This window comes from Culex pipiens, chromosome 3 (assembly GCF_016801865.2).
Source record: "Culex pipiens pallens isolate TS chromosome 3, TS_CPP_V2, whole genome shotgun sequence".
Taxonomy (NCBI): domain Eukaryota; kingdom Metazoa; phylum Arthropoda; class Insecta; order Diptera; family Culicidae; genus Culex; species Culex pipiens.
In genome coordinates, this window is record NC_068939.1 from 165,137,145 (window position 1) to 165,164,324 (window position 27,180).

The 27,180-nt window shown below is 34.7% G+C and overlaps 1 protein-coding gene across 2 annotated transcripts in view; it reads left to right on the plus strand.

The window, feature by feature from the left end:
* Window positions 1-238: 238 nt before the first annotated feature.
* Window positions 239-27,180, plus strand: part of LOC120418785 (tyrosine-protein phosphatase corkscrew-like) — a 57,344-nt gene continuing 30,402 nt past the window's right edge. The window contains exons 1-2 of one of the 2 annotated variants that reach the window (XM_039581266.2): window positions 239-1,259; window positions 25,133-25,295. In XM_039581266.2, coding sequence (XP_039437200.1) covers window positions 844-1,259; window positions 25,133-25,295 — 579 coding nt within the window. In that variant the 5' untranslated portion in view covers window positions 239-843. The remainder of the gene's footprint in view (window positions 1,260-25,132; window positions 25,296-27,180) is intronic. The other variant, XM_039581274.2, reaches the window with a different exon arrangement.

Genomic DNA, 27,180 nt, shown 5'->3' on the forward strand with positions numbered 1-27,180 from the left:
TACCCAAATCTGCGCGCCCAGATCCCTCGCAGAGTGCGCGATATCGCGACACCGATCAACGAGTCACCTCACATCGCGTCGCGATCAGTGAGAGTGAGAGACTCTCGATTTTTTTTCGCGCGCTCTCGTCCAAAGAAAGAGAAGTCGCGCGAAAAAAAAATCTCATATTAAACGACAGTCCATCGATGGAAATCGGCTTAGTTCGCCGCAAATTCAGGTACCAAAAGCATCTCCGGGCTCCAAAAAAAATTCTCTCTGTCATCTCTGGTAAAAAAGGACGAAAAGGGGAAAGGAGCCTACTTTTGGTGACAGTCTTAGGGAAGGTCACGTTCCGATTTGAGTGGACGATCGGGAATTGCAGCGAATTTTGTTTGTTTACCAAATTTAACCGGTTTTTGGTATTTTGAGACGATCCTCCAGCGATTGGAAGGACCGCCACACCCAGGGCAGCCACGCGAATTTTGAAGTTGAGTTGAAGAACAAACACGTGGAGTGTGCTGGGAAGAGCGTTTGTGATTTCCCTAAGCAAGTTTGAAGGAAAAAAAAGTGTTGCCAAAATGTCCGGTGGATTCTTCTTCGAGCACATTGTGGAGTTCCTGCTGCCAAAGAGTGACGCCCAGAAGGTCGCCGAGGCCGAAGCCAAGCAGAAGAAGTCAAGTGATCAGAAGGTCCAGCTGAAGAAGTGAAAAAATCACCGGAGAAAACATTAAAAACTAATAAAAACAGTGTTGCCAGAAAGACTAAGCTCCTCTGGAAGGAGCGATCCAAGTAGACGTTGAGTTACCGGTCATTCGTGACCCACTAGGACGTAATATCGTAAAAAGTGTCGCGTCAAAGCCTACCATGATGTTCAAGAAGTACGTGCTCAAGTTGACGAACACGATCGGAACGGTGGACTACCTGCGGAAGAAATCGTCGGAAAAGTCGGATGTGATCCGGCCGCCGGTCTACCGCAAGCAAAAGTACTCCCGCGCCGGGCTGGACCTGGAGGCGGACTACATGCCCCGGTCGCGCTACCCGAGTGCCTGCTCGACGGACAGTGCCATCACCAGTGCTGGCAGCTCGTCCAGCAGCAGCAGCGGAAGCAGCGCCGGAAGTGGCAGCGACACCGACTCGGAACCGGCCTCGCCCGACATCCTGCTGAACGCCAACAAGGACAACGTGCTGCTGTTCGAGACGGCCCTGCTGGCCCTGCCGGCCGCCCAGATCATCATCTCGACGGCCATCGCGGAGCTGCGGAACGCACCGGAACTACAAGCGTTAGTACCATTTAGTGTGACCTAACCTCAAACAAACAAGAACTGTCAAAAAAGTTCCCCCAAAATTAACACGCAAAAATAAAAACATTCTCTTTGACATTCAGAGTCCGAATCGGAACATCAGTAGGCGGTGGAGGTCCCCTAAACCAGGAATCGGACATAACACAAAAATAAATAAAAATCTCAGAATGAATACGAGCTTCGCTCGCACACCTTAATGCGCAATAAAGACTTGCCCGGGGTTTCTTCCAGGCTTCGCGGTGCCGGCACGTTTCGGGGAACTTCCACGGAAGACGTGACTTTGGCGTGGTTTGACAATCTTCGAAGAACATCTTTGATTCAACAATCGCCAATTTGACAGCTCTTTGTTGTTGTTTATGTTCTTGTTGTTGGACGAGCCCCCCGCGATCCAAGTAAACCAGTGTCTTCGTAAGCCTACTCAGGTGTGACAGATCGGCATGGGGGAGGGCATTTCGAAGTGCAAATGCAAATCCAGTTTACCTGGTGGTGCAATTTCAAGCATCGCTGGTGGCGAAGGAGCCGCTCTACGCTTGACTTAATTTGTTTACGATAAGTTTGAGCGATGGCTTGGAGGTGTGTGTGTGTAGGTGGGTTTTGAAACAGTTGACTAATTATGGGGCAAACGATATTCTTTTGTGTAATGAGGGATCAATCTACCTTGGTTAATTTGTTTTGATAGATTAAAGCATATAATTTGTTGTTTTTTATCAGTTTTCATAACGTTTTTATCTTATTTAAAGAGGTTTCAAACAACAAAGACAGCAAAAATCGAACGAGATTGTGATTCTGTCCTCTCTTTCGTGAGATATTGAAAAAAATGACAATTCGGTGAATGAATTTAGAGATTTTCAGGAGAAATTTCGACCTCACTAATACGTTCACATTTGAATTGTCAGACGTCGCTAACTATGCTGTCACTTTTCGCATACGACCAATGTTTACTAACATTGGCATTTTTTGATGATCATGGAAGAATCACTAACAATAGAGCAAAATGAAAGTTAAAAAATATCAGTTCTTAAATAAATTTTGGTCATGGCTAAGATCCACTTCAATCAATACATTAGCAGATGAAACTAGATTTGCTGTCACTTTTTGCAGAAAACCAATGTTTGTAACCAAAGCATTTAGTGGTGATCAGCAATTGATGAATCGCCATCAATAGTGTTTTACTTTTGCACTCAATAATTGAAAAAAAGCAAAAGTATCCGAGTTTCTCTTCTCTCTTTCTCGAAATATCGGTAAATAGATTGTGTCACGTTCCCCAGAAAACCATTCCCCCGAATACCATTCCCCAGAAATCCATTCCCCAGAATGAACCGTTCCCCAGAAAACCATTCCCCAGAATGTACTATTCCCCAGTAAACTAATCCCCAGAATGTACCGTTCCCCAGAAATATTTATCGTGGTTATTATTATTTCCAAAATTTCCAAAATTTCCAAAATTTCCAAGATTTCCAAAATTTTCAAAATTTTTAAAATTTCCAAAATTTCCAAAATTTCCAAAATTTCCAAAATTTCTAAAATTTCCAAAATTTCCAAAATTTCCAAAATTTTCCAAATTTTCAAAATTTCCAAAATTTCTAAAATTTCCAAAATTTCCAAAATTTCCAAAATTTTTAAAATTTCCAATATTTCCAAAATTTCCAAAATTTTTAAAATTTCCAAAATTTCCAGTTTAGTTTTTTTAGTTTTTTTTTAAATTTCAAAATTTTAATAATTTCTTTTCATTTTTGATTTTAATTCTTAAATTTAAATTTTTTAGATTTTTTTTAAATTTTGCATTTTTTTTGGGACAATTTACGATCGTAATATTTAGATCGAGAAATCTCGATCGTGATGCGAGAAATGAAGATTGAAATATTACGCCCGGGTGCAATAATCATCACGTTAACTTGTGTCAGCAGTTATTACAAGGCTAGAAAGTTTTCCCTTCTTTAAAGAAGGGAAAACTCTACTGACTGACATAAGTGGAATTCTACCTTTAAAAGGGAGGAGGAGAGTTTTCCCTTCTTTAATTTTAATTTCTTCTTTAATCTTCTTGAATTTTAATTTTAAAATGGCATTTTTCTTCTTTGCAAAATAAAAATACCATCAACGGAAAAACAAAAAATAAAAAGAAACTGCAATTTATTCGGCATTTGTATAACTAAATGTGTTATACAAATGACTGAAAAAGAAGGGAAAATATCTTAGAATAATAGAACGAGTCATAGGCCGAATTTACATTTTCTGTTATTTTCTCAAGAATTTTTGTCAAAAAAGAAAGGAAATTTCTTTGCATGGATAAAGTCCAATTTTTATATTTTCTAAGAATTTCCTAAAAAATCTTATCTTTGAAATTACTTTGCATCAATTCCTAATATTTTTCGAGAAAAAAACTTTTCTGGGGAATGGTTTTCTGGGGAATGGTACATTCTGGGGAATTGTTTTCTGGGAAATGGTACATTCTGGGGAATGGTTTTCTGGGGAACGGTTTTCTGGGGAATGGTTTTCGGGGGAATGGTTTTCTGGGGAACGTGACACAATCCGGTAAATAAAAAGTTTTTTAAAATCAATTCTGAAATTTTCAGCAGGGATTTTGATGATTAGCTAATAGAAAATAATAATGCTGTGACTTTTCGTAGACGGTCAATGTTTGTAAACAAATTATTTAGTGGGAATGTAAAATTCTTCATCAGTAGAGTTTCACTTTTCACTCACTGAGAGAAACACTCAAGAGAGATCGTTCGCTTAAATGAGCGCTTGAAAAATCAATTTTGAGAATTTTGGGAGAGATTTCGATCTTATTAATACATTCGCAGACAATATTAAAAGTGTTGTCACTTTTCGCATGCGGTCAATGTTTGTAAATAAATCATGATTTATGTTTTGAGAGAGTTTATAGAGTTTGAGTAAAAATGTATACTATATTGTATCATTAGTAAAAATGTATACTTTGAAGACGGTGATAGAACTTTTGTTTACTTAGATTTTTTAAACCTTTATAAATCTGCAACTTTTTTTTTATTCAACTTTTTTATAAAAAAAAATCTTCATCTATTTTCATCTTATTGGTTTTCTCGTTTTCGACAAAGTTGTAGGTTACGATTAGGACTATTTGTAAGAAAAGGTACACGGGAAAAAAACATTTTTTAATTATTTTTCTATCATAAAAATTCAAAATTGACAAATTTTACCAACTTAGGTTTTTGTTTTTTTATATGTTTTAGTAATAAAAATTTCTGCATTTAAGCTAAATGATGGCTTTTTTACCAATCTATTCATACCAATGAATAGAATACCAATTCATAGTTCATTTATGGATGTGAGAATAAATTTTGAATCAAAAAGTAAATTTTATAGTTAAAAAAAAAAAATTATGTTGTCTAACTTGGTCCACTTTTGAAAAATTGTATTTGAAAAGCTGAAAAATAAGTCTTTTTAAGTGTTACTCATTTGGCCCTCAATTTGCAATCGATGATGTCTTGGAACTGCTGATCCGATTTTTAATTTTAAAATGTGAAGCTCGTATCAAATTTTCTCAACCTTTTGAAACAAATATTTTTAGAATCACGTCTTACATTTCAAAAGGGTTTAAATCAAAATATTTTGGATCAACAATGTCCGAAAAAAATGTATAAATTGCCCCAGCTTTTTAAAAAAAATCGGGTTTGGCAACAATGGACCCTTTTTGAAAAATCAAAAAGACATTTCTAAAAATAAAAATAAAACTTTTAAAATTGCTTTAATTCGGAAACGATGCATTTTATCAATAATTCAAATAAGTTCTTTTACATTAAAAATTCAATTTAACATCCACACGATTTTTGAAAGCTTTTTTGTGTGAATTTTCTATACCATCCAATTTTTTTTTTCAAAATTCTTAGCTTGACGAAAAAATAAACATCTGTCATACATTGTAACTATAAAGTTGGCACTTTTTTTCGCTAAAACATATTAAAAAAACGAAAGGGTTCATGTTTGTCAAAATTGAGCTTTTGTAATAAAAAATTATTTAAAAAATGTGTTATTTTTATGTTATTGTACCTATTTTCCGAATAGTCCTAATCATAACCTACAACTTTGCCGAAGACATCAAATCGATCAGATCATCCCTTCTCAAGATTCAGATGTTCGATTATGTGATTCTATTCTATAGACAACCCCCAAATTTGTATGGAGAATCCAATTATGCAAAATGGCTAATTTAGACCTAAGAAATCGATGGAAAAAGTTTCATCCAATTAAAAATTACACGAATTAAAAACAGTTTTTTTTGTAAAAGTCTAGAGAACTGCTCAAGTTTGAAACAAATTGTTCTTTTCCATAATTTAGCTGCCGGCTAGTTGTTATTGGATTGCTAATTCGACAGTAAATTCAACATTTGTTTGACTTTTCTTTAGTTTTTTTTTTCAAATATTTTTGCAGCAAATTAAAAAATAATATTCCAGATTTTTCCAACGAAAAAATCACCTAATTGCCTTTAGCTTAATTTGAGCACGAAGCTTCGGCGCTTCTCCACCACTAATTAGATTATCTGCCCGCTGCGATTGTCGTCAGGAAGCGACAATCGCGTAGATGCAAATTGAAACATTTTGCCCACTTGACACTTGCCGCGCTGAAGACAGGGGCCGAAATTTTCACCTGGGCAGAGTGCCGTGTGCAAAAAATGTCTCACACATTCGCGCACAGTGTTTCTTATCACACCTAGGCGAATTTAAGCCAGCAACCATTAGCACCTTCAACGTTGAGTGCGATTCGTGTTTTGACAGACGGCGGGGGAATTTGGAAAATTTTCCAACGGAAATGCCTTGAGTACACTTAGTTGCTAAAAAAGTCTATTATTAAAGTTTATCTAAACATCCAAACTTAAAAAAAATCGAACAATTCATGTTTTTCAATTAAAGAAGTTAAATATATTAAAGATCTGGCAACCTTGCCAAACGTTATGTGCCCTTAAGTGATATTTATATTTCTTTACAAAGACGTACATTTTGATGAAAAAAACGATATTTTTACAAGTTCTAATCTTGTATTCGAAAATCTTGAGTAAAGAAATTTGAAAATCTGGCAACCTTGCCGTGAGATATCGGCACTTATTTCTAATTTATGTATTTTCTATGGTGAGAGTTTAATTTTTTGACGCAAATGATTCCCAGACTTTATTAAATAATATTGAAAGATTTTTTTTCTGGTGAGCTGGCAACACTGCCACGCGATGTCGATAGATTTTCAAACAGAACTGAGTGTTCTTCACATCCCCAAACGCTCGTGACTTCTGTTTGAACAATCGAGGGTAGTCCAGTCAATAACTCTTTTTTTCTCCCTCTGCTAAGCTTCCAACTTGGACACCTGAATGATGTCACTTGCTTGCCATGAGAGTGTACTCACCTCCGAATTTGGGGTACGTTCACGCAGCAGCAGCAAACCTTAATCATAGTAAGCCGCGCAACTACCCTACTAGCAGGTTGTGCAGGGAGATTACTACGAGATTACATAACCGCGAGTGACCAGGTTGCTGCGACCAGAAAGCACAGAGATAGAGAGAGTGCTCTGGGGGGTGCGTTACAGATCGCAGTAGGTTGATCTGGTGGCGACGACGACGACGAACAGGTCGAATTGGAGCAGGTCGATCACATGGTTGCGATTATTACAGGTTGTGGTCCAGGGTGCACTGAGAAAAATATCTAAAATTTGCGATTATTCACACACTTTTTTACTGTGCAACCAACTTCAAGCTACGTGATTGACCGGTTAGGAGATTCGAATGAGGGGGTTTCCATCTCCAGAGATTGGACCTCGTTCTGATGACCCGTTTGGGCTGCTAAGTGTCTCCAGAATTGGGAGGTCGTTCAGGGTCAGGGACACCGGAATGTGCGTACGCGGAGAAGTAGCACTCCAAAGATTTTGGCGAGCAAATACGAAATTCTCGTGTCCTCGTCAACAATACAGATATGTCTGAAGGAGCTAAAATTGGATTTTTTTTATTTGCACTAGCACTTGGCAGATGGAAAGTTGGCGCTGCTGGTGAGAATTTTTTGCATAGATTTTAGCACGCGAAAATTTTACCTTCAAATATCCGCAAAATTGGCACACGTTTATTGGGTTGACAGTAACTTTGGATTTTTTTTTTTTAATAAAGATCTTTTGATTTTTTGCATTTTTACTCCTGAAAAATCGTTGGACAGTGCACGGGACTAAAAATCAAACGGACAAAAAAATAGAAAAATACAATGCGATTTACTTCATTTTTATGTTAATTTAATCAAATTTAATTAAACAAAAAAATAAACAAAACATCAACATGTTTTGAAAAAATTAGTAAAACAAATGTGGCAAACCGATAATTCTATCGTTATCGTTATTTCGATAATTCTATCGGCGATAATCTTATCGCCCATAATGGACGATAACTTATTTTTTTAAATCTTTCCAAAATGCAATGCTTTCACTAAGAATATATTTTTTGAAAATGTAGTAAGTTTCAAAGTATAAATATTCAAAATTGTTCACAAAATACCGTATTTTTTTGAAAATACCCAAATTTAAAAAAATTGCATTATGGATATCAAACGAAACAAAATTTTGGTATGCTTTTTCACTTCATTAGAGTTTTTTTTTAAAATACTAAAATTTTCTCAAAATACCGTCTTTTTATTCGAAAATATTCAAATTTGCAATATGGGTATCAAACGAACCGAATCTTGTTGTGCATTTTTAGTTAATTAGAGTTTTGTTTGTTGCAACATTCAAATTTTCACAAAATACTGTATTTTTGAAAACTTTCAAATTTTCAAAATTCGCAAAGGAAGAAAAATTTTGAATGCATTTTCACTTTATTATTGATAACCATATTGCAAATTTTTAAAATTTCAGTACTTTCGAAAAAAATATTGTATTTTGTGAAAAATTTTAGTATTTTTCACAAAAAAACTCAAATGAAGTGAAAAAGCATACAAAATTTCGCTTCGTTTGATACCCATATTGCAAATTTGAGTACTTTCGAAAAAAACAATAATTTGTGAACAATTTTGGTATTTTTTGTGAAAATTTTTGAATTTAAAAAAACTCCAATGAAGTGAAAAAGCATACAAAATTTCGCTTCGCATTTCAATTTTCAAAATTTGCAATATGGGTATCAAACGAAGCAAAATTTTGATGTGCTTTTTCACTACATTAATTGTTTTTTTGGAAATGCTAAAATTTTCACAAAATACTGTTTTTTTATTCGAAAATACTCAAATTTTCAAATTTGCAAAATGGGTTTCACACGAAACAAAATTTTTTATGCATTTTTACATTATAAGAGTTTTTTTTACTTAAATTTTAACAAAATACCGTATTTATTCGAAAAAACTCCAATTTTCAAAATTTGCAGTATTGGTATCAAACGAAGCGAAATCTTGTATGCTTTTTCACAAAATACCGTATTTTTTCAAAAAAACTCCAATTTTCAACACTTGCAATATGGGTATCAAACGAAGCGAATCTTGTTACGCATTTTCAGTTAATTAGAGTTTTTTTTTTGTTGAAATATTCAATTTTTTTACAAAATACAGTATTTTACAAAAATATTCAAATTTTCAAAATTCGCAGAGGAAGCGAAATTTTGAATGCATTTTCACTTTATTAAAGCACCATATTGCAAATTTAAAAAAATGTAGTACTTTCAAATAAAATATAGTAAGTTTTTAATTTTTTGTATTTTCCAAGAAAAAACTCATATGAAGTGAAAGAGCATACAAAATTTCGCTTCGTTTGATACCCATATTGTTAATTATGAAAATATGGGTATTTTCGAAAAAATACGGTATTTGGTGAAAAATTTACTTTTTAAAGATGTGAAAAACTATACTAAATTTCGCTTCGTTTTATACCCATATTGAAAAAAATACGGTATTTTGTAAAATTTTTACAATTTTCAAAACAACTCAATGAAGTGAAAAAGCATAAAAAAATTCGCTTCGTTTAAAACCCATATTGCAAATTTGAGTACTTTCGAAAAAATAAAGTATTTTGTGATAATTTTAGCATTAAAAAAACCTCAAATGAAGTGAAAAAGCATACAAAATCTCGCTTTTTTTGATACCCATATGGCAAATCGGGTAATCGTCTCGACGAAAACGATAACCATTATCGTTATCGTTAGACGATAATATTATCGACGATAATTTTATGGATTAACAACCTTGGTATTCATATAAATATTTATTCGTTGGTCATTCCAAATCTGTTTTTGGCTTATTTTTATAGTGAAACAAATAAAATTGCAGAAGTAAAATAATATAATATTTTTGCATGCGATTTTGATTAACCCAAGAAATTGAAAATCTGGCTACCCTGTCCAGTGTTTTGAGTTTTTCAACAAAAAATATGGCGTAATGTTATTACTCAGATGTAATTACTAGTTTAGTATTACTTGATAGATATTTGATAGACCTTTTTGATGAAACATAAACTTGGAACATCTGGCAACCCTGCTGTAAAGTACCGCTTCTTATGTAGCATTTTTAAAACATTTCAAAAGCTGGATATCTTTAATAATGCAGAATATGCTTTTTAAACGCATTTGAAAATGTTTTCCTATACATCTGGATAGATATTTGAAAGGGGTATTGATCAGTTATTAAAAATGATTGGTCTGGCAACCCTGGCTTTTTTCATCGATATGTTAACAGAATTTGTTTAATTGTTCATGAGCATATGCTATATATTTCCTAAAATTTGATCTAATTCGATGAAATTTGGCCAAATTTGCTAAATTTTACCCCTAGGGTCAATGTAATCCGTACTGACGGTACATTGAATGCGTGTTAAATTATGTAATCTTAATCGTTATTTTAAATATCGTAATAAGTCGAAATTTCATCAAATAGAGTTGAAATTTTACTAAAATTATTTTAGCTTTATTTTCAAATTTTTGATGTTTGAACAATTAATAAAGTTTAAGTTGAAGATTTTAATTAAAATATTTATCGTTTTTATAACATATCAAACATTGACAAATTTCTTCAAAACTCCAATATTCTTATTCGCAACACTAACTTATCTTCCAATTACATCAACCTCATTTGTCTCTGTCACAAAATCCACGTGACCATCGCCGGGTGTCCACGCACGGCTGCCTACCTGCCCGTAACCAACGAGCTCCATAGTGCAGTGCAGTACGGCCAAGCCACGTGCTCTCTCATATCCATCATGGTTCAGATCCCGATTCTCTACCCCTCTCTATCTCTCTCTCTCTCGCGTCTGTCTTGACTTGATCCAGAACCAGAACCAGACACTGTGACTTGAGACAGTTTCGGAATTGCGCAGTGAATTCGTTCTGAACAACACCTTGATCGCTTTGTTTTTCTTGGAATGGTTGGGGTAATTAGGCAATTGTTGGTTGTTTTTAGATCAATCTGGCAGCACTGAATATTTAAAGTTGTCAACAATTTGAACGATACCCGCATACCTACTGAAAGTAGGTGACCGGTTTCGATCATTATGAAAAGTTGCCTAGCAGAACGAGATCGCTCTCCTCTCCTTAACACTAAAAGATCAAGCGACGAACCCCGAAAAGAAAAATAAAACGAACCAGCAATCAAAAATTCAAAACTGGTTCTGGCCAGTTTATTTTTATGATTCTTCATTGAATTTCTCGCCCCTCGAAATTGTTATGCATCTATCGTCGCACAAATATTTGCGCGTAAAAAAATCTTCGACGACGACCGGCTGCGAATTCCATACGCGCGGAGATGGCATTTGGCTTGAGCTGCTACTTGGCGATTCCGCGCGGTGAACATGATTGGGAGCGATCAGGTCGGCAAGCTGATGCGATGGAATTAATGCGGGGAGGAGCCTAGGCCTGTGTAGATTTGAAGTCAGGTTTACCAGCGTCCCCCTTTGCGGGGGTAAATTGCTAACGGATGTACCGTACAGTTGAGACGAGATTTTGTGTACGAATGTTAAATTTTTAATTAGATTTTTAAATTTTCATAATAAAATCATAAAATTTAGATTTCAAAAATGCTATTGAATTGAATCTTGCCTTTTATCAAAATTTTATTATTAATATACATTGGGGATTATATAACATGATTTTTAGATAAATTTGAAATTTGTCAAGAATGCATGTTATATTATTTTATATAGAATATTACATCTCGTTAAAGTTTGTTTCGACTAATGGATTTAATTTAAAAAAAAAAGTGAGTTTCGATCGGTCTAGGAATAATTTTGGAACTTTCTTATGTAATACAATTATAAAAAAGAGTTCAAAACAGAAACACAAACTGAGTATTTTTGATAGTCCAAACTTTTCTATGATTTATACACAAAAAATAATATGCAAAATATCAAAGATTATTATATTAAAAGAATTTAAATGAGTAGAATTTTCAACTATTATTACTTTATTAAGTTTATGATGAACCGCGAACACTGTTATGAAAAATCTTTATGTTTTAGATATCTTCGACTATTTCATGTTTTAAACATTTTTTTCAAAATCTTCAAAAAATAGGGTTAAAGTAAATATCGTATTTTCGAAAATAATTCAAGTTTTATAATTTGAAATATTTGGAAATTCAATATTTTACGTTTCAAATCAATATATTGAACCATGTTATATTTGACCTTTGGTCAAGTCTGTTTTTTCATGAACTGTTTTTTGTGATTTTTCGTATTTGAAACTCAAATCACTCATGCAATGACAATTTGTTCAAAATTCTGCATGGTTTGATGCCCATGCAATCAATATTGAATTTTAGGCATTTTTTGAATGTTATTTTTAGTTTAAAATTCTCAACATAAAAAAGGGAATCACAAAATTTCACGAATGGCTAATATTTTTGTATAGTGAATTGGACCATTTGTTTCTGAGATTTAAAAATCGATAAATTAACAGTTTTTTTTCTCAAAACAAAATATTTTTTTAAATATGCCTGATTTTTTTTTGGTGTAAAACTTTTTTTTCATAAATTCTCTGCCCACACTTCTCTTTGGCACAAAAAAAGCCTGTTGTGATACCCTAAAACAGGGGTGCTCAAAGTTTTTGGAGGCCGGGCCAAATTTGAAGCTCAAATGAGCTTGCGGGCCAAATTTACAAAAATTGTTACTAAAGAAAATAAATTACGTTATTTTAATTTAAAATATTTATATTTCTGTTAATTTAAAAAAAAAGTCAATTCTAAATAATAGAAACCACAAAATAACGGTTCTCCATCGGTATTGCTGTTTTAATGTTTCAGGTATTTGAAGAAAAACAAGTTTTTATCTAAATGTACTTGTGTTTTCAAAAAAATAATCAAAGTTTTGTTTTTATATTTCGAAAATGGTGACATTACATGTTGAACAATTCATCTAAAGGCGTAATTTTATCTATAAGTTAAGTGTGGCTAATGAAAAATCGTTGAGAGCCAGAATTTCAACATATATTTCATCTAAAATTCACTGAAATTCAAATTATTTTTAATAAACCCAAACATGCTCAAATGATTCTAAATGCAATGTTATGAATATTCAATTAATTTCAGCTGATTGCACTTAAATTTCATTTTTTTTAAGTTTTAAAGTAAGTGCAGTGCTTCTGGGGACGCGCAGTCCTGTTTTTTCGCGATAATTTTGGTCTCTTTTGTGTCGCTGTTTGTGTTCAGATTATGTTCCACCAGTGCAAGCGGATGGTTGTGTTTGAGTGCAAAGTGAAGAAAAAAATCAGGATTGTGCCTGCAAGAATGGTGAGTGAAGGGACGCGTTGGTTGGGGGAAATTATTCAATTATGGTTGTGTTTGTGTGCAAAGTGAAAAAAGCAAAAAAAAAAATGAAAAAAATGAAAAAAACAATGCAGGATTGTGAGATGAATTTTTGCGGTGTTCGTTTTGTGCTGTATTCGGGATCGTGAAAATCAGGAGTGAGTCGCGCTGTAGTTATAAAACAAGATCGATCTTGAAAATTATTCATATTAATCGGTGAGTTATTGTGTGCTTCAAGCCCTTTCTTCATCATCGCTGATTGGATGGCAAGTTGACGATTGAGTTCGTTAGGTTTATCGCGTAACAAAATTATTTTGATTCATCAAGAACGTTGAAAAGACCTTCCCATAGCTCCGTAGCTCGAAGGGCTCGACGTCAGTTGTTTGCGTGTTAAGCCCTCTCCATAGCGTTGTAGCTCGAGAGGCAACGAAAATCAATACCTTATCTAGTCAACAGAAAGAAGATCGAAAGGCACTTGATGGTTGAGTTCGTCGCGTCTATTCCATAACAAATTCATGAACTAAATGATTATATAATTAAAAATCAGACGACGCTATCATTGCAGCATTGCGTTCAACACCTCATTTTATAAATAAATATTATTTGGTTTTATCTTTCCACAGCGGGCTGTCTAAGATTAAACCATTTCATTAAAAATTTAACAACAGTTAAACGGGAAATGTCTCATCCGCAGCATCCGATTGTTTGCCTTGAGAATAAAATATAATACCTTTCAACAAACACTATGATTTTGGGTCTCATCATCATCTTCTATGATGAATCCTGACCAAACACCCTATCCTACGAACAAGTTTTCAGGTTCCTGGCGCTCGTGGGGTGTAAGCACAGCGTAAATCAGCTGCCCTAGTAGCAACCTGCGCTAACTAACATTCCCGTCCCTTAAAATCAAGATCTACAAACTGACATGGCGGGCGCCGTTGGTGGCCCATGACTGTTACCTATTCGCAACTGATCTTGTTTTGGCAATCATGGTGTTTTATCTTTTCAGCGCATTCATACATGCTGTTGATAAGGGAAATACCACTTGATAGTCGAAGCCTTAATCAGTAGTGCTGAAAGGATATTACGGTTCTGTTCAGCAACGGAGAAGGGCAACCATGGGTGGTCTCTCATGCTCATGCTCATGCTCATTTTTATTTTGAAGTTTTGAAGTTTTTTGAAAATATTTTTTTGCTCCTGATTTTGCTTGCCATTTTTTTAATAATGGGGGAGGGAGGAGAGGGGGAGAACTTTGTAAAATCTCCTCCGATTGCCACATTTTGTCTGCCTGAAAGTGGGGATCAAAATATTGATAAATCATATTTTTTTATTAGCATAAAATAAAAAAGATAAGCGTAAACAAGTTTCAAATAAACCTTAATTTTGAAAAAATATAAAATCACTTTACAAGTGGTCAACGGGCCATTTTACATGATCATTCGAAATGGGTCCGCGGGCCACAAATTATCACCTCGCGGGCCACGTTTGGCCCGCGGGCCATACTTTGGTCACCCCTGCCCTAAAACATATCATAAATTTCGCAAATCTCAGAAAAACGGATTTTGTGAATTCAACTTTTCGTAATAAAAACCTAATTTAAAAAAAATCAGGATTATCATTCTAGGGACCATCCATAAACCACGTGGACACTTTTTTTTAATTAAAACTGAAGTGAGGCTTTTAATATTTTTTACTTAAAATTAAATTGGTACTGAAAGAAGGCCAAATTTTGGACAATTTTCAATTCAATTGGTACAATTTTTAAGGATCGCGAATTACTAATATTTAAAAATTTAAAGATTCAGGATGATAAAAACTTTCTAAAAGATTTTTCTAAAAGATAATTTTTCTTTTTTTTATAAATCGATCCAAATTTTGACAATATTAATATTTCTGATACAGAATCATCAAAAAAAATATTGCTAAAAAAGTGCTGTTTTCCTATAATAAAAGCAGAAAGAACAGTTTTTTTTTTTCAAATTAAAAATAATACAAATGTTTGGAAGACAATTATTTTTTAAACTAAATTTTCGCATTTTAAAGGAATTCATTTCATTAAATTTTATCCATTATTTTCATTTTGGAGTTTTGTTCTATTTTTGTTTTCTGTCATACGTTTTGGGCAATATGGTTACAAATTGCATGGTTTTAAAAACTGGACATGATGAACATCGACATATCTGGAGTTTTTTTTTTTTTGTAAAGCTCTTATACATTTTTTTAAGCTTTTTGGGTGTATTTGAATACCTCTGACTCAAGGCGGTTTTAAAAACACGTTAAAAGCCAAAATGGAAAATTTTCTCGATTTTTTTTTTAATTTATTGAATACAACAAATTTTGTGTTCTTTGTGATATTGGTCATGTGTAACATAACCATCTGCAACCTCTTTTCTTATCAATTGATTGAAATTAGATTTAACAAAATCAGCTGAGAGTAAAATGCAACTTTCCACTCTAAGTTTTTTTTCCTCTGGGATGGTTGCTTCTTTTGGTTACCGTAAAACGGGGTGACTTTGATAGGCAATGTTTCCGCAAAATGAAGAGTACAATTAAAATACGTACGGAATGGTTTAGAATAATACTGACCGTGGTAGAGAAGTGTTCAAAAAACCTTAAGAAGAACTTTTCATTAAATTTTGAAAAGTTTATAAAGTTAGTTAACTAAAGTTAAGAAAATGTTGATGAAAGTCATTATTTTAAGCTTCTCTAAGTGTCATGATTTTCTCAACGAACATGATTTTGAATCGGAAAACTGAATGCATTTTCCGATTCTTTGGACAATTTTCCACTAGGAGAAGGTTAAATAAGTTTGTAAATAATAAATAAAATATGAAACACAATTAATAAAAATCTCCAAATTCATAGGCAATTTCATGTAAAGTGTCAAAAACTTGTGATCCGTGCTTAGAATTCAGTATAAAATGCAATATAAATCGATTATTTTATGAACAAAACTAGTTTTAACAAATTTCAGTTAAATTCCAACTTTTTGACAATTTTACCTAAAATTTATATGTATTTTATTAAAAACAAGCTTCCCTGCACCGTGCGGTACACGCGGTTCGCTTGTACCTCGGGTTTGCTTTGCGCCTGCTTTGTTCGGTTTACACCCGTACCCGACTCACACGAACCGAGGGTATTTTGGTTCATCGTACCAGCGCACCACGACACTCTCAGTTCGCCGCGTCGGTTTTGTGTCTGGCACTCACCCATGGCATGAACCCGGTATATGAGCCAAGGTGCTTCACTCGTTACGAGCCGAGGTACGTGTCGTGGTACGCGCTGGCGGTACAAAACGGGTTCAATACCACGACACGTACCACGGCACGCTGGGTTCATGCCATGGGTGAGTGCCAGACACAAAACCGATGGGGCGAGCCGAGAGTGTCGTGGTGCGCTGGTACGATGTACCAAGATACCAATACAAAAATGGGTTCAGGCACGTACCGAAGCTAGAAAACCAAACCCGCGGTGTGCGTTGGCACTGGCGCATGGGAAGCTTGATTAAAAAGCTTATAAACTGAATAAAACTGAATAAAAATAAGGATTGATCTTTTTTCTTAAAAACAATATCAGCTACTTTAGATATGGTACATTTAACATACAAATAAATTTTGAACATCTTAAGAGCGAGTTTTTCACCAATGTGAAACAGGTCGTATCGAGGTGTTCCGATTTGGATGAAACTTTCAGCGTTTGTTTGTCTATACATGAGATGAACTCATGCCAAATATGAGCCCTCTACGACAAAGGGAAGTGGGGTAAAACGGGCTTTGAAGTTTCAGGTCCAAAAAACCTAAAAAAAATTAAAATTGCTCGCATTTCCGTAAAACTTCATCAATTCCAACTCTCTTATATGCATTCGAAAGGTCTTTTGAAGCACTTCAAAATGTGCCATAGACATCCAGGATTGGTTCGACTTTTTCTCTTAGCTTTTGCAAATTACTGTCAAAAATAGATTTGTTTAAAACCTTAATATCTTTTTGCAACAGCCTCCAACACCCATACTCCCATAGGTCAAAAGATAGGTAATTTTATGGACTATAAGCCTACGGTGTTAACTTTTTGGCCAATCGCAGTTTTTCTCATAGTTTTTCGATTTTTCTAGAACAAACATTTTACAACGTAAGTTTTTGCCTTGTAGGCCGCCATAGCGGCACTTTTTGGTCTCAATTTTGTCATATTTGGAATCCTCGGACAATTTCACGTAAGTTAGAAGTATTGGAGTTGTAAATTTGATTTTACATTTTACAATTTTACATAAAAGTCTCCATATTGACCATTGCCCTATGTCCAATTCTTGGGAAGAAACAGCGGTTTTACAAATAAAAATGTCGAAAAAATAGGGTTTTTTGTGGTTTTTGGCAATTTCTATATGACAGACTTGGTTTTTCAGTCTCGTAAATATTTTTACCGGAAAGCTCGTCCAATTTCCCATAAGTTTGCCTTTGACAGCTTTTTGATTTATAACTTTTTTATATTTACGTAAGCAAATTTACTATCCTGGTTTCTACCACACTGAAAAAAATATTCTATTTTCAGTTATTAGAAATGTAATTAAGCTTATATCTGTAAGCCCTTACATCCAATTGAAATGCTGTCAAAGACAAACTTATGGGAAATTGGACGAGCTTTCCGGTAAAAATATTTACGAGACTGAAAAACCAAGTCTGTCATATAGAAATTGCCAAAAACCACCAAAAAACCCGTTTTTTCAACATTTTTATTTTTAAAACCGCTGTATCTTCCCAAGGATTGGACATAGGACAATGGTCAATATGGAGACTTTTATGTAAAATTGTCTGGAGAATCGATTCCCACTACCGGTTTTTAAAAAATTTGACGTTTAGACCACTTTTCAAAAAAACAGTTTTAGTAAATGATTTTTGTATTTTTTTAGGAGAGACATACCATCCTGCATTTTTCGTCAGCCTTTTGGTAACATTTTAGGATATTTCCTCAAAAATTTTGAACGAAAAAAAATCGTGACATCACCTTTAAATTTAAGTTTTAGTCTTAAAAATCAAAAAATCTCATAGATATGGCGTGTATTTTTATTTCAGTGTATTTTTTTCAGAAAGCCCGTCCAATTTCCTACAAGTTTGTCTTTGACCACTTTTTGATACGACGCAACGGCTTCGAGATACAGTAATTTTTAAATTACAAAATACAAAAATATTTAAATACCTTACGCCCTTCTCAAATGTTATTTTCGAGTACTGTTGGCTCCATATACACAAAAATGGCTTATATAGGCCTAGGATAACATGTCTACAAAGTTTCATTGAAATCGGAGAGGGTCGGGTACAAAAGTACCAGAAAAATTCCTGATTTGAGCTGGAATTGCTCGTATTGATCATATGGTAAATAAGATCTGTTTCTTTTTTCAAAAATGTTTTATTTAATTATTTTTAAAATCAAATTTACAACTCCAATACTACTAACTTACGTGAAATTGTCCGAGGATTCCGAATATGACAAAATCGAGACCAAAAAGTGCCGCTATGACGGACTACAGGGCAAAAACTAACGTTGTAAAATGTTTGTTCTAGAAAAATCGAAAAACTATGAGAAAAACTGCAATTGGCCAAAAAGTTAATACCATAGGCTTATAGTCCATGTAATTACCTATCTTTTGACAAATGGGAGTATGGGTGTTGTTAAGGTTTTAAAAAAATCCATTTTTGACAGTAATTTGCAAAAGCTAAGAGAAAAAGTCGAACCAATCCTGGATGTCTATGTCACATTTTGAAGTGCTTCAAAAGACCTTTCGAATGCATCTAAGAGAGTTGAAATTGATGAAGTTTTACGGAAATGCGAGCAATTTTTTTTTTTAGGTTTTTTGGACCTCAAACTTCAAAGCCCGTTTTACCCCACTTCCCTTTGTTGTAGAGGGCTCATTTTTGGCATGAGTTCATCTCATGTATAGACAAACAAACGCTGAAAGTTTCATCCAAATCGGAGCACCTCGATACGACCTCTAGAACAAACCGAGCAATATTTACAAATAAAACGAAGTTGACTTTATAGCTGTCGGCCACCATTGCTAGTACCAACCACTAGTGTCTTCCTTTTTATCTGCAAGGACTTCGCCGCCCTGGGCTCCTAAGTGTATGAAAGTATGGCACGGAGCGACGGCGCCGAATACCCATATTTACACAAAGAATTTTAGAGCGCCCGCCGCGGGATTCGAACCAGCGACCTCTGGATTGTGAGTCCAGTGCGCGGTCCGATTGATCCACACGGGCGGGACAATATATTTACAAATACTGCCTCTTAAATATGATTTTATCAAGAAGAACTATGACTATCAAAGTCACCCCGGAATTTAAACTAGGAATTTTTAACGTAACTATTTTTCTAAACACTATTGAAAAAACTTTTTTCCAAAATAGTGCATGGACTTTGTGTGGCCTACCCCAGTACATGTTTTAAAAATAATAATCTTGAGAAAAACCTTACCTGTTGGAAAATATTCCTAAAACAAATTGAAATCCTATCAAAGTCACCCCGGTTTACGATACTTATAATTGAATAAGGCTGATGCAAATATTTTTCTAAGTTTTTGTCCCTGACAAAACCTTTAAATAAAATTTGTACCAGCCTAATGATAATATTTCAAATGATTTCAAATATTTTTTCATTAAATTTTCATTAAACATTGAATTTAACTGTAACAAAATCGCATCTCCACTGTACCCGCCGCCTGCCGCTTGCAATTGTGAAACATTTCCAACCGCGGTACGTGTCCGATCGATATAAACAAAACATTTGGCAACAGTTTGGCTGGCTAGACCCTGGAAATGCAAAATCGAAACCGGCATTGACAATTTCGTTGAAGCCTGAAAGGACACCTCGCCAAAATTGAGTAATGCCTCTCTCTCTCTCTACTCTTTCTCGACTGTGATAATGTGTCTATTTCTGCGTTGTTTTGTTCGAATCAGGAAAATCCTTCAGACTGCCTTCAATTACCACAAACGTCCAGCCTCCGGCCACGAGATGACAGTGAGGTAATCAACTCCGCGTCTCGTGTGCGGCTAATTACGGGTTCTAGCTTAACCTCTCCCTCGCTCTTCTAACAATAATGGTAATTATCGACCACGGTCCACTCAAGCTCTGCCACCGCACAACTTTTCACCTGTCGCTAATCGTTTGAGCAGAACATATTCACAAATACCAGCGCGGGATTCGAAGCACCGTTCGGTGACCTTGACCTTATCGGAATCCGGTAGGGTCGGGACCGGGGAACGGTTTGGTGGGGCCGAACCCTCCCCAGCATGTCGGTGTCGCTCAAACTGTTCATTGTCGCATTCCTGGGGCCGGAGAGGCTGTTCGGAAGGGCTTTGTAGGGATGTCACAAAAAAAAAGTTGTTCTGACTGGAATCGATCCTGGGCACTTTGCGTGCTCGGAGGTGCCTTTACAGGATTGGCTGTACTGGTTACTCTGAAATTGTTTGAATTTTCAGCCCATGAAACTATTAAAACATTTGTAAGGCTCGGCAAATGTCAGAATAAATTTTCAAACAAAACATTTGTAAAGTTCAGCGACTTATTAGACTATAAGTTTGAATAACATTTGAAAGGTTCCACGACTCATTAGGTTAAAATTTTGAAGAAAAAAAACATTTGTAAGGATTCGCAATATGTATGTTCTCAGACCATTGACAACATATGGCCCATTAGCGATGCGTAATGAACATTTGAACGGTTTTGTTCCTTACCTAATTTCTATTAGGTCCTTGAAATTGCAAGAACAGTTTCGTACCAATAGTCTAACTTGTATGTTTCTAAGAGATCAATTTGATAGACGTCATATTTCATCAATCTAAAACATTTGTAACGTTCCAAACCTCGAAGAATCTTATTCAAATTTAAAAATCTATTTCTCAGCTTAAAAATAAATAAATTTCAAACATCCCTACAGATTTCACCACGCGAGACACGACTCGGTATTTCTCCACTCCATATTTTATTGTTGTTGTCGTTTTTATGACAATTCTCAATGTAAACATACGGAGGGCCAAACCGGGGGAGGGGATCCGCGGGGTAAACCAGCCACCGAGGGGGGGCCCGATTTTAACCCGAGTCCGGGCGGTAATCAATAATAAAAAGCTGCAGCAGACCAGACTAGACGACAGCGATAATGCAGTCCGATTGCGACTCGACTTTTCGCTCGCCTCGAATCTCTGGGGTTGTCACATCGGAGCGAAACCGGTTGACCCTGACGAGGGTTCGTGACTCGCGCGAGAGGATTCCTCGAAGCCCTTAACGCGAATCGATTATGACACTTGTCGCGTCGTGTGAGTTAAAATCTGAGTAGAAATAACAGAACATGATTCGCTAGCGATGCATGAGAAACATTTGTAGGGTTCCAAAAATAAGTAGGAGGTCTAAACCTCAAAATTTTTGTTTGTATGGAATTCTTAAATCCTACCCATCAAACAAGAAAACATTTGTAACGTTCCACCGCTCCCCATATGCATCGCTAGCGCAACTCACAGTTCGCGCCGAGATTCGTTTCAGTGTGTGATGTCATGACCGCGGCACCTGTCCATATTTGTCCTGCTGGTTATACGGTTGAATGGAAGATTCCTCGCGCAAATCAGCGAATGTGGCGATCGATCGGACGAGTTTGCTTTTTTTTTACATTTCAATATCTCACGACACATCTAGCGTAAGGGTTGAGGAGACGACAAGTAGCGCTGCTGCGAACGTGAGGGGTTCCATATTGGACCTTTGAAAACCGCTATATGGTAGTCATCGTACGACGACCGGGGAGCAGCAGTCGGTGGCGGCAGCACCCGCATATGGAATGAGCAAATTATGGTCACGACGAGCGGGCTTGACAAAACGGGGACAGGGGTGAAGCTTGAACGAGCGAGCAAATTCATTTTTTTTTAAGTTTTTTTTCTAATTAGTGAAAAATATTGCAAAACTGGCAGCACTAAATTATGTACTCAGCACTTGAAGTGTTTATTTTTTTGACAATTTTTTAAGACCAAATAATGCAAATATTTATTGAAACTTTTTTGAGCTGTTCTCACAATAATTTGTTATTATTAAAAAACTCATTCAAAATCTAAAAATCTGGCAACCCTATCAAGTTATATGGGAACTTTTGGCATTGCTGCAACTTTTGAAAGCAGTGATGTTTTGAAAATTGATTTCAAAAATCATTGAGATACGCCCATTTAACCAAAGACTGAAAAGGTCATAAAGATTGACAATCTGGCAACACTGGCAAGATATTATCGAACAAAAATAAAAATGAATCCCAAAGCTTCGAAATTTCTTATAGTTGCAAAATTATGATAGAAAGATTTAAACTTCGATTTTTTTTGTGAAGATTTAAATTATAGAATAGTTCCAATATTGTTTCACACAGTAAAAAAATCATTGTAATATTATATGTATCTAGGAATGGGTACATCGCTAATGTCAGAAAAAATGTATAATTTTACCTAAATAAATGTTTAAATTTACAATTTTACTGGTGTAATGCCACTTTTTCAGTCTAAATTGAGGGTAAGTCCCATTATAAAATAGGTTAAATTCAATTTTCCAAATTAACACATTTTTTACTGTGTAGGGTTGTCTTTTTCCTTTCTAAATTATAGGGCAAAACTGATTAATGAAATTCATGAGTTTTATTAAAAATCGTATGAAATTCAACATAAATTTGAACTTTTCATTTGTTCAAATATTGTTTTAAGTTTTTTTCATAAATTTTTACCTTAAAGTTAAAAATTGGAAGAAATAATAAAACAAATGTTCTAACGATGATTTCGAAATGTTCAATCAGACATGGTGTTTATTCTCTCAATTTTTTCTTCTCTTTTTTTATTTTCATTCAAAATATCACTAACCTTTTAAGAACCAATTCTAATCGTAGATTGGTTTGATTATAAAAATTCGCCAAAAATCAATTTTTAAACTAATTTTGAATATTCAAAAGCTTTGGGGAGAAGACCTTTAATTTTTTTCAAAAAAAATTGGGTTTATTTTATGTAACTTTTCCAATATTCCGATTTTTATTTGGACTCAACTTTGACGTCTTTTTTTTAATTAATGTCATGTATTTTTAATGTCAAAATTAGAACGCAGTATTTTTTGTTATATTTCAATCTGGAGTTTTGACGCAAAATGTAGTGATTGCAAATTTTGTTTAAAATTTTTGCCCATCACAAATTCTTCAAAAAATCAGAGGGCAAAAACATATGGCTGAAAATTATTTTATTGAAATTCAAAACTGAAAATTTGTACAATTCATTTTTGTATTTTTTACTAAAGCACTTTTTTGCTAATTTTGAATTTCGGGACCACAAATTGGAAAAAGAAAAAAAAACTTTGAAAAAAAAATATTTTCTTAAATACATTAATATTTCAGTAATTTCCGAAAATATAAAGCTTTTTGCGATATTTTTACTTAAAAATTTTATAAGTTGGACAAGAAATTCGAAATTTACTCAACTTTGACCAATTTATATTTAGAATTCTTTGCTTGAATCAAATTTCAGTGCAATAATAGGGTGTTATTTTTTTTTGCAAAAATAAAGTTTCGTGGATCGATCTGATCATTGAGTGGTCGATTCTAGTGGCAAAATAATAGCAGAAGAACATATTTCGTTCATTACCAGATAAAAACCTCACGATGAGGAGTTTTACATTTCGAATATTAAAATGAAAAAAAATAGATTAAAAAAATAATGGAAATTTCGAAAATGTTTCAACCATTTTTTTTACATACAGATTTTTTTGAATAAAAAAAATAGATTATAACGTTCTTTTATTACTAAAGTAAAATTTCTAATATTTAAAAAAGAGATTGTGATTGGACACTCCATAATATTTCAACTTAATATAATATATATAACGATTTATTAAAGAATAGGGTGGTTCAAGTTATTAAGAGTAGTTTTATATTTATTAAGAGTAGTTTGAAAAATGCACTTGTTTTAAAAATCCTTTAGGCCATAACCACCGGAAGAAATTTCCACCAAAAATGAGGGGCAATGATAATAATTGAGTAGAATATAAATTATGATTTAAAAAATTAAAATCAAAAACGAACAAACCATTTTTGTTTTACATTTTAAAAATTTTAAATTTTGGAACCCCAGTACAAAATGTAAAAGCTAACCAAGAAAAAACCATGAATTCATTGATATTATGCAAATTTTTTATTAAGCAACTTTTTGTTTCGAAATTTTAAAATCATTCTTGATGTAGGTAACTTTATTTGTGTTAGGGTTGGTACATTTATTTTGTAAAATCACATTGAATAACTAAACTCATTTAGTTTTTTTCAAAATTGGGCTGGAAATATTACGAAAATCAAATATTTTTCTATTTTATTTTATTCAAATAATTGACAATTCAATAAACACAACTTCATCCCTGTTCCACAAACTCACACCAATAAAAGCCCTCTCTCCCCTCTTTTCCCACCCTTCACCCTTCAACTTCCCCTTTGAATTCCACTCACCATCATCACACCGCAAGCTAGCCGGTAGAATCTCGTCATCCGCAGCAACTTCCGAGCCGAAGCCGAACCTGCCGCTGGTGCTGGAGCTCTGCTGCTGTTCAGCAGCGATATTCTGCGCCTTCGCGATCTGCTCCTCCGAGCTCGACGGTTCAGTCTCGCTATCGATACTATCAAACCAACATCGTTCTCGGGTGTCGAGCTTTGAAGTGTTTTTTTTTTCGACAAATGTTAATTTTTTGTTGATTTGCTGTGATTTGTGTTACGAGAGTTGGGAAAGTTTTTGATAGTTGTTTAGAGTAAATTGTAGTGAGAGTAATTCTAATTATCTTAGAAAAAATACGTAAATTACTCAAGAAAATTGTGGATTTTTGTTGGTAAGAATAAATTCTGTAACGAAAATCAGTTATCAAAATCGATGGATTTATGGATCAAACTTTTATCAGTGTTTGCTTGAGAATTGTAATAAAACGTTTTTGAATTGATTTATTTTTAAAACAAGTAATTTTAAACAGTTAAGCAACTAATTTAGTAACTTTGCTTTAAATTTATTGTAGTTTACAAAACTTTAAAGCAAGTTAAACTCAATTTCAGCTAGTAAATTTGTTTCAGTGTATTCTAACCAAAACTCCCTTTCAATTTCTCTTTCGCAGATGGTTCCACGGTAATCTGTCCGGCAAGGAGGCGGAACGGCTCATTCTGGAACGGGGCAAGAATGGCTCCTTTCTAGTGCGTGAATCTCAGAGCAAACCGGGCGACTTTGTGCTTTCCGTGCGAACCGAGGACAAGGTGACACACGTGATGATTCGGTGGCATGTGAGTATTGGATTTGTTTGTTTTGTTGTGGTTGTTGTTTTTTTTCTGCGTGAGTACTTCTCAGTAAACAAGCTATATTAGAGACATCCTGTGGATGGTGAAGTCAGACAAGTCCAAAGATGGACTTGTGAGTGATGATTCAGGATTTATTCACGATGTGCACGGAAAGTTCGGAAATATCTTGTTGAGAATTCTTGAATTTCTATTTTTGAAATGCTTTTTTCAAGTCCTTCCACTGAAATTCATGTATCAATATCAACGAAATACGAGTATGTGAACTTCTTTCAAAACTTGTTATCTTTTTTTCTTATTGAAGCTTAAAACCGAGGTATTTTGAAAAAAAATTCTGCTTTTTTCTGACGTGAGTACTACACTGTTAAAAAAACAATTCAAATATTTTTTCTTGAAACTTAACATCAAAATTTTTATCACACTTCAATTTCTAAAAAAAAACTTTAGTTTGAAAATCTCGTCATAATTTCAACCCCTTAAAAATCAAGCGAGAATTTTTCTCAGTGCATCTCAACCACCATCGTCTGGTGTTGGACGCTCTGCAAGATAGATTAGGCTGATGGCCTAAAGCGGCAAGTCAACATATTTTTCCCCACTAGACGAAGATGGTGCTTAAGTCCGGCGACTTAAGCAGAAGACGATGACCGCGTCCAGTGATATCTATTTGTGAGTCCGGTCGGAGGAGGACCTTGAAAAGGTTTTTTTTGTTCTGCTTTCGTGATGTGAGATTTTTTCGTTGTTGTCTAGTTCGAACGGAGATTTAAAAATATGGTTAAGGGAAGAAGACAGGATGGACATTCCTGAGATTGTGAGGATTACGGGCAGAAAATTGATTCTGAGTAGAGGAATTTAATGGTGGACTGGATTATGTTGCTTTTAAGAGATTAAAAATTTAAAATTCAAGATAATCAGATCAAATTGAAGCTGCAATTTTGCATTCATCAACAAAAAAAAAATCATTTTTTGTTTTAACTTAGTTGGGGATATCATGGAGATTTTCCCTTAGGGACCATCCATAAACCACGTGGACACTTTTTTGGGAATCTCGAACCCCCCCCCCCTCGTGGACAATCGTCCATACAAAAAAAAACTTTTTTGTATGGATCGTGGACAATCGCCATACCCCCCCCCCCCCCCCTAAAGTGTCCACGTGGTTTATGGATGGTCCCTTATCCCCTTAAAAAAGTGGAAAATCAACATTATCAAACTAATCATTTTCTGTTTTTACTTTTTTGAGGATATCGTGGAGATTTTCCCTTATCCTCTTAAAAAAGTGGAGCATTAATACTTCCAAAATCCTCCTCTTTCTTTTTGCAAACTTCTTTCAAACTTCGTTTCATTAGAAGTTGACTCATCAGAGGACTTTTAAACATCTCGTGACCACCATCCACCATAATCGGTAAAGTTCTTCACCTTACTCACTATGACTAATATGCATTGTAGTAAGAAATACTACACCTCAACAGTCACTTTTCTTGGTATAGACTTAAGGGGAAACGCAGTTGAAAAGCCAGTTGGAGGGAGGTGAAAGGGGACTCGAAACACAACAAACCGGCATCGTCACTCTGCGCAAACTTGCTCCAGCGATGATTAAGACACACGCAAAGTTAAAAAAAAATCGTCGTCTGTTTTAAATTCTTGTTTTTCGTGGAGGTGAAGGTGGAAGTTGACGTCGCAGCCAAATGATTTAATGCGACTGGTCATAAGAGGTGGAAGTGATTTCCGTTCCGCCATTTGTGGCGGATTTTGCCGGGTGGAAATGCGTCGCGAGTTCTATGCTACTTTTGGATGACTGATTTGGATGAATGGCGAGGTGTGACAAATAGAGATGGGACAAGTGCGTCTCGAGGAGAGTGTCATTGGAATCTTTAAT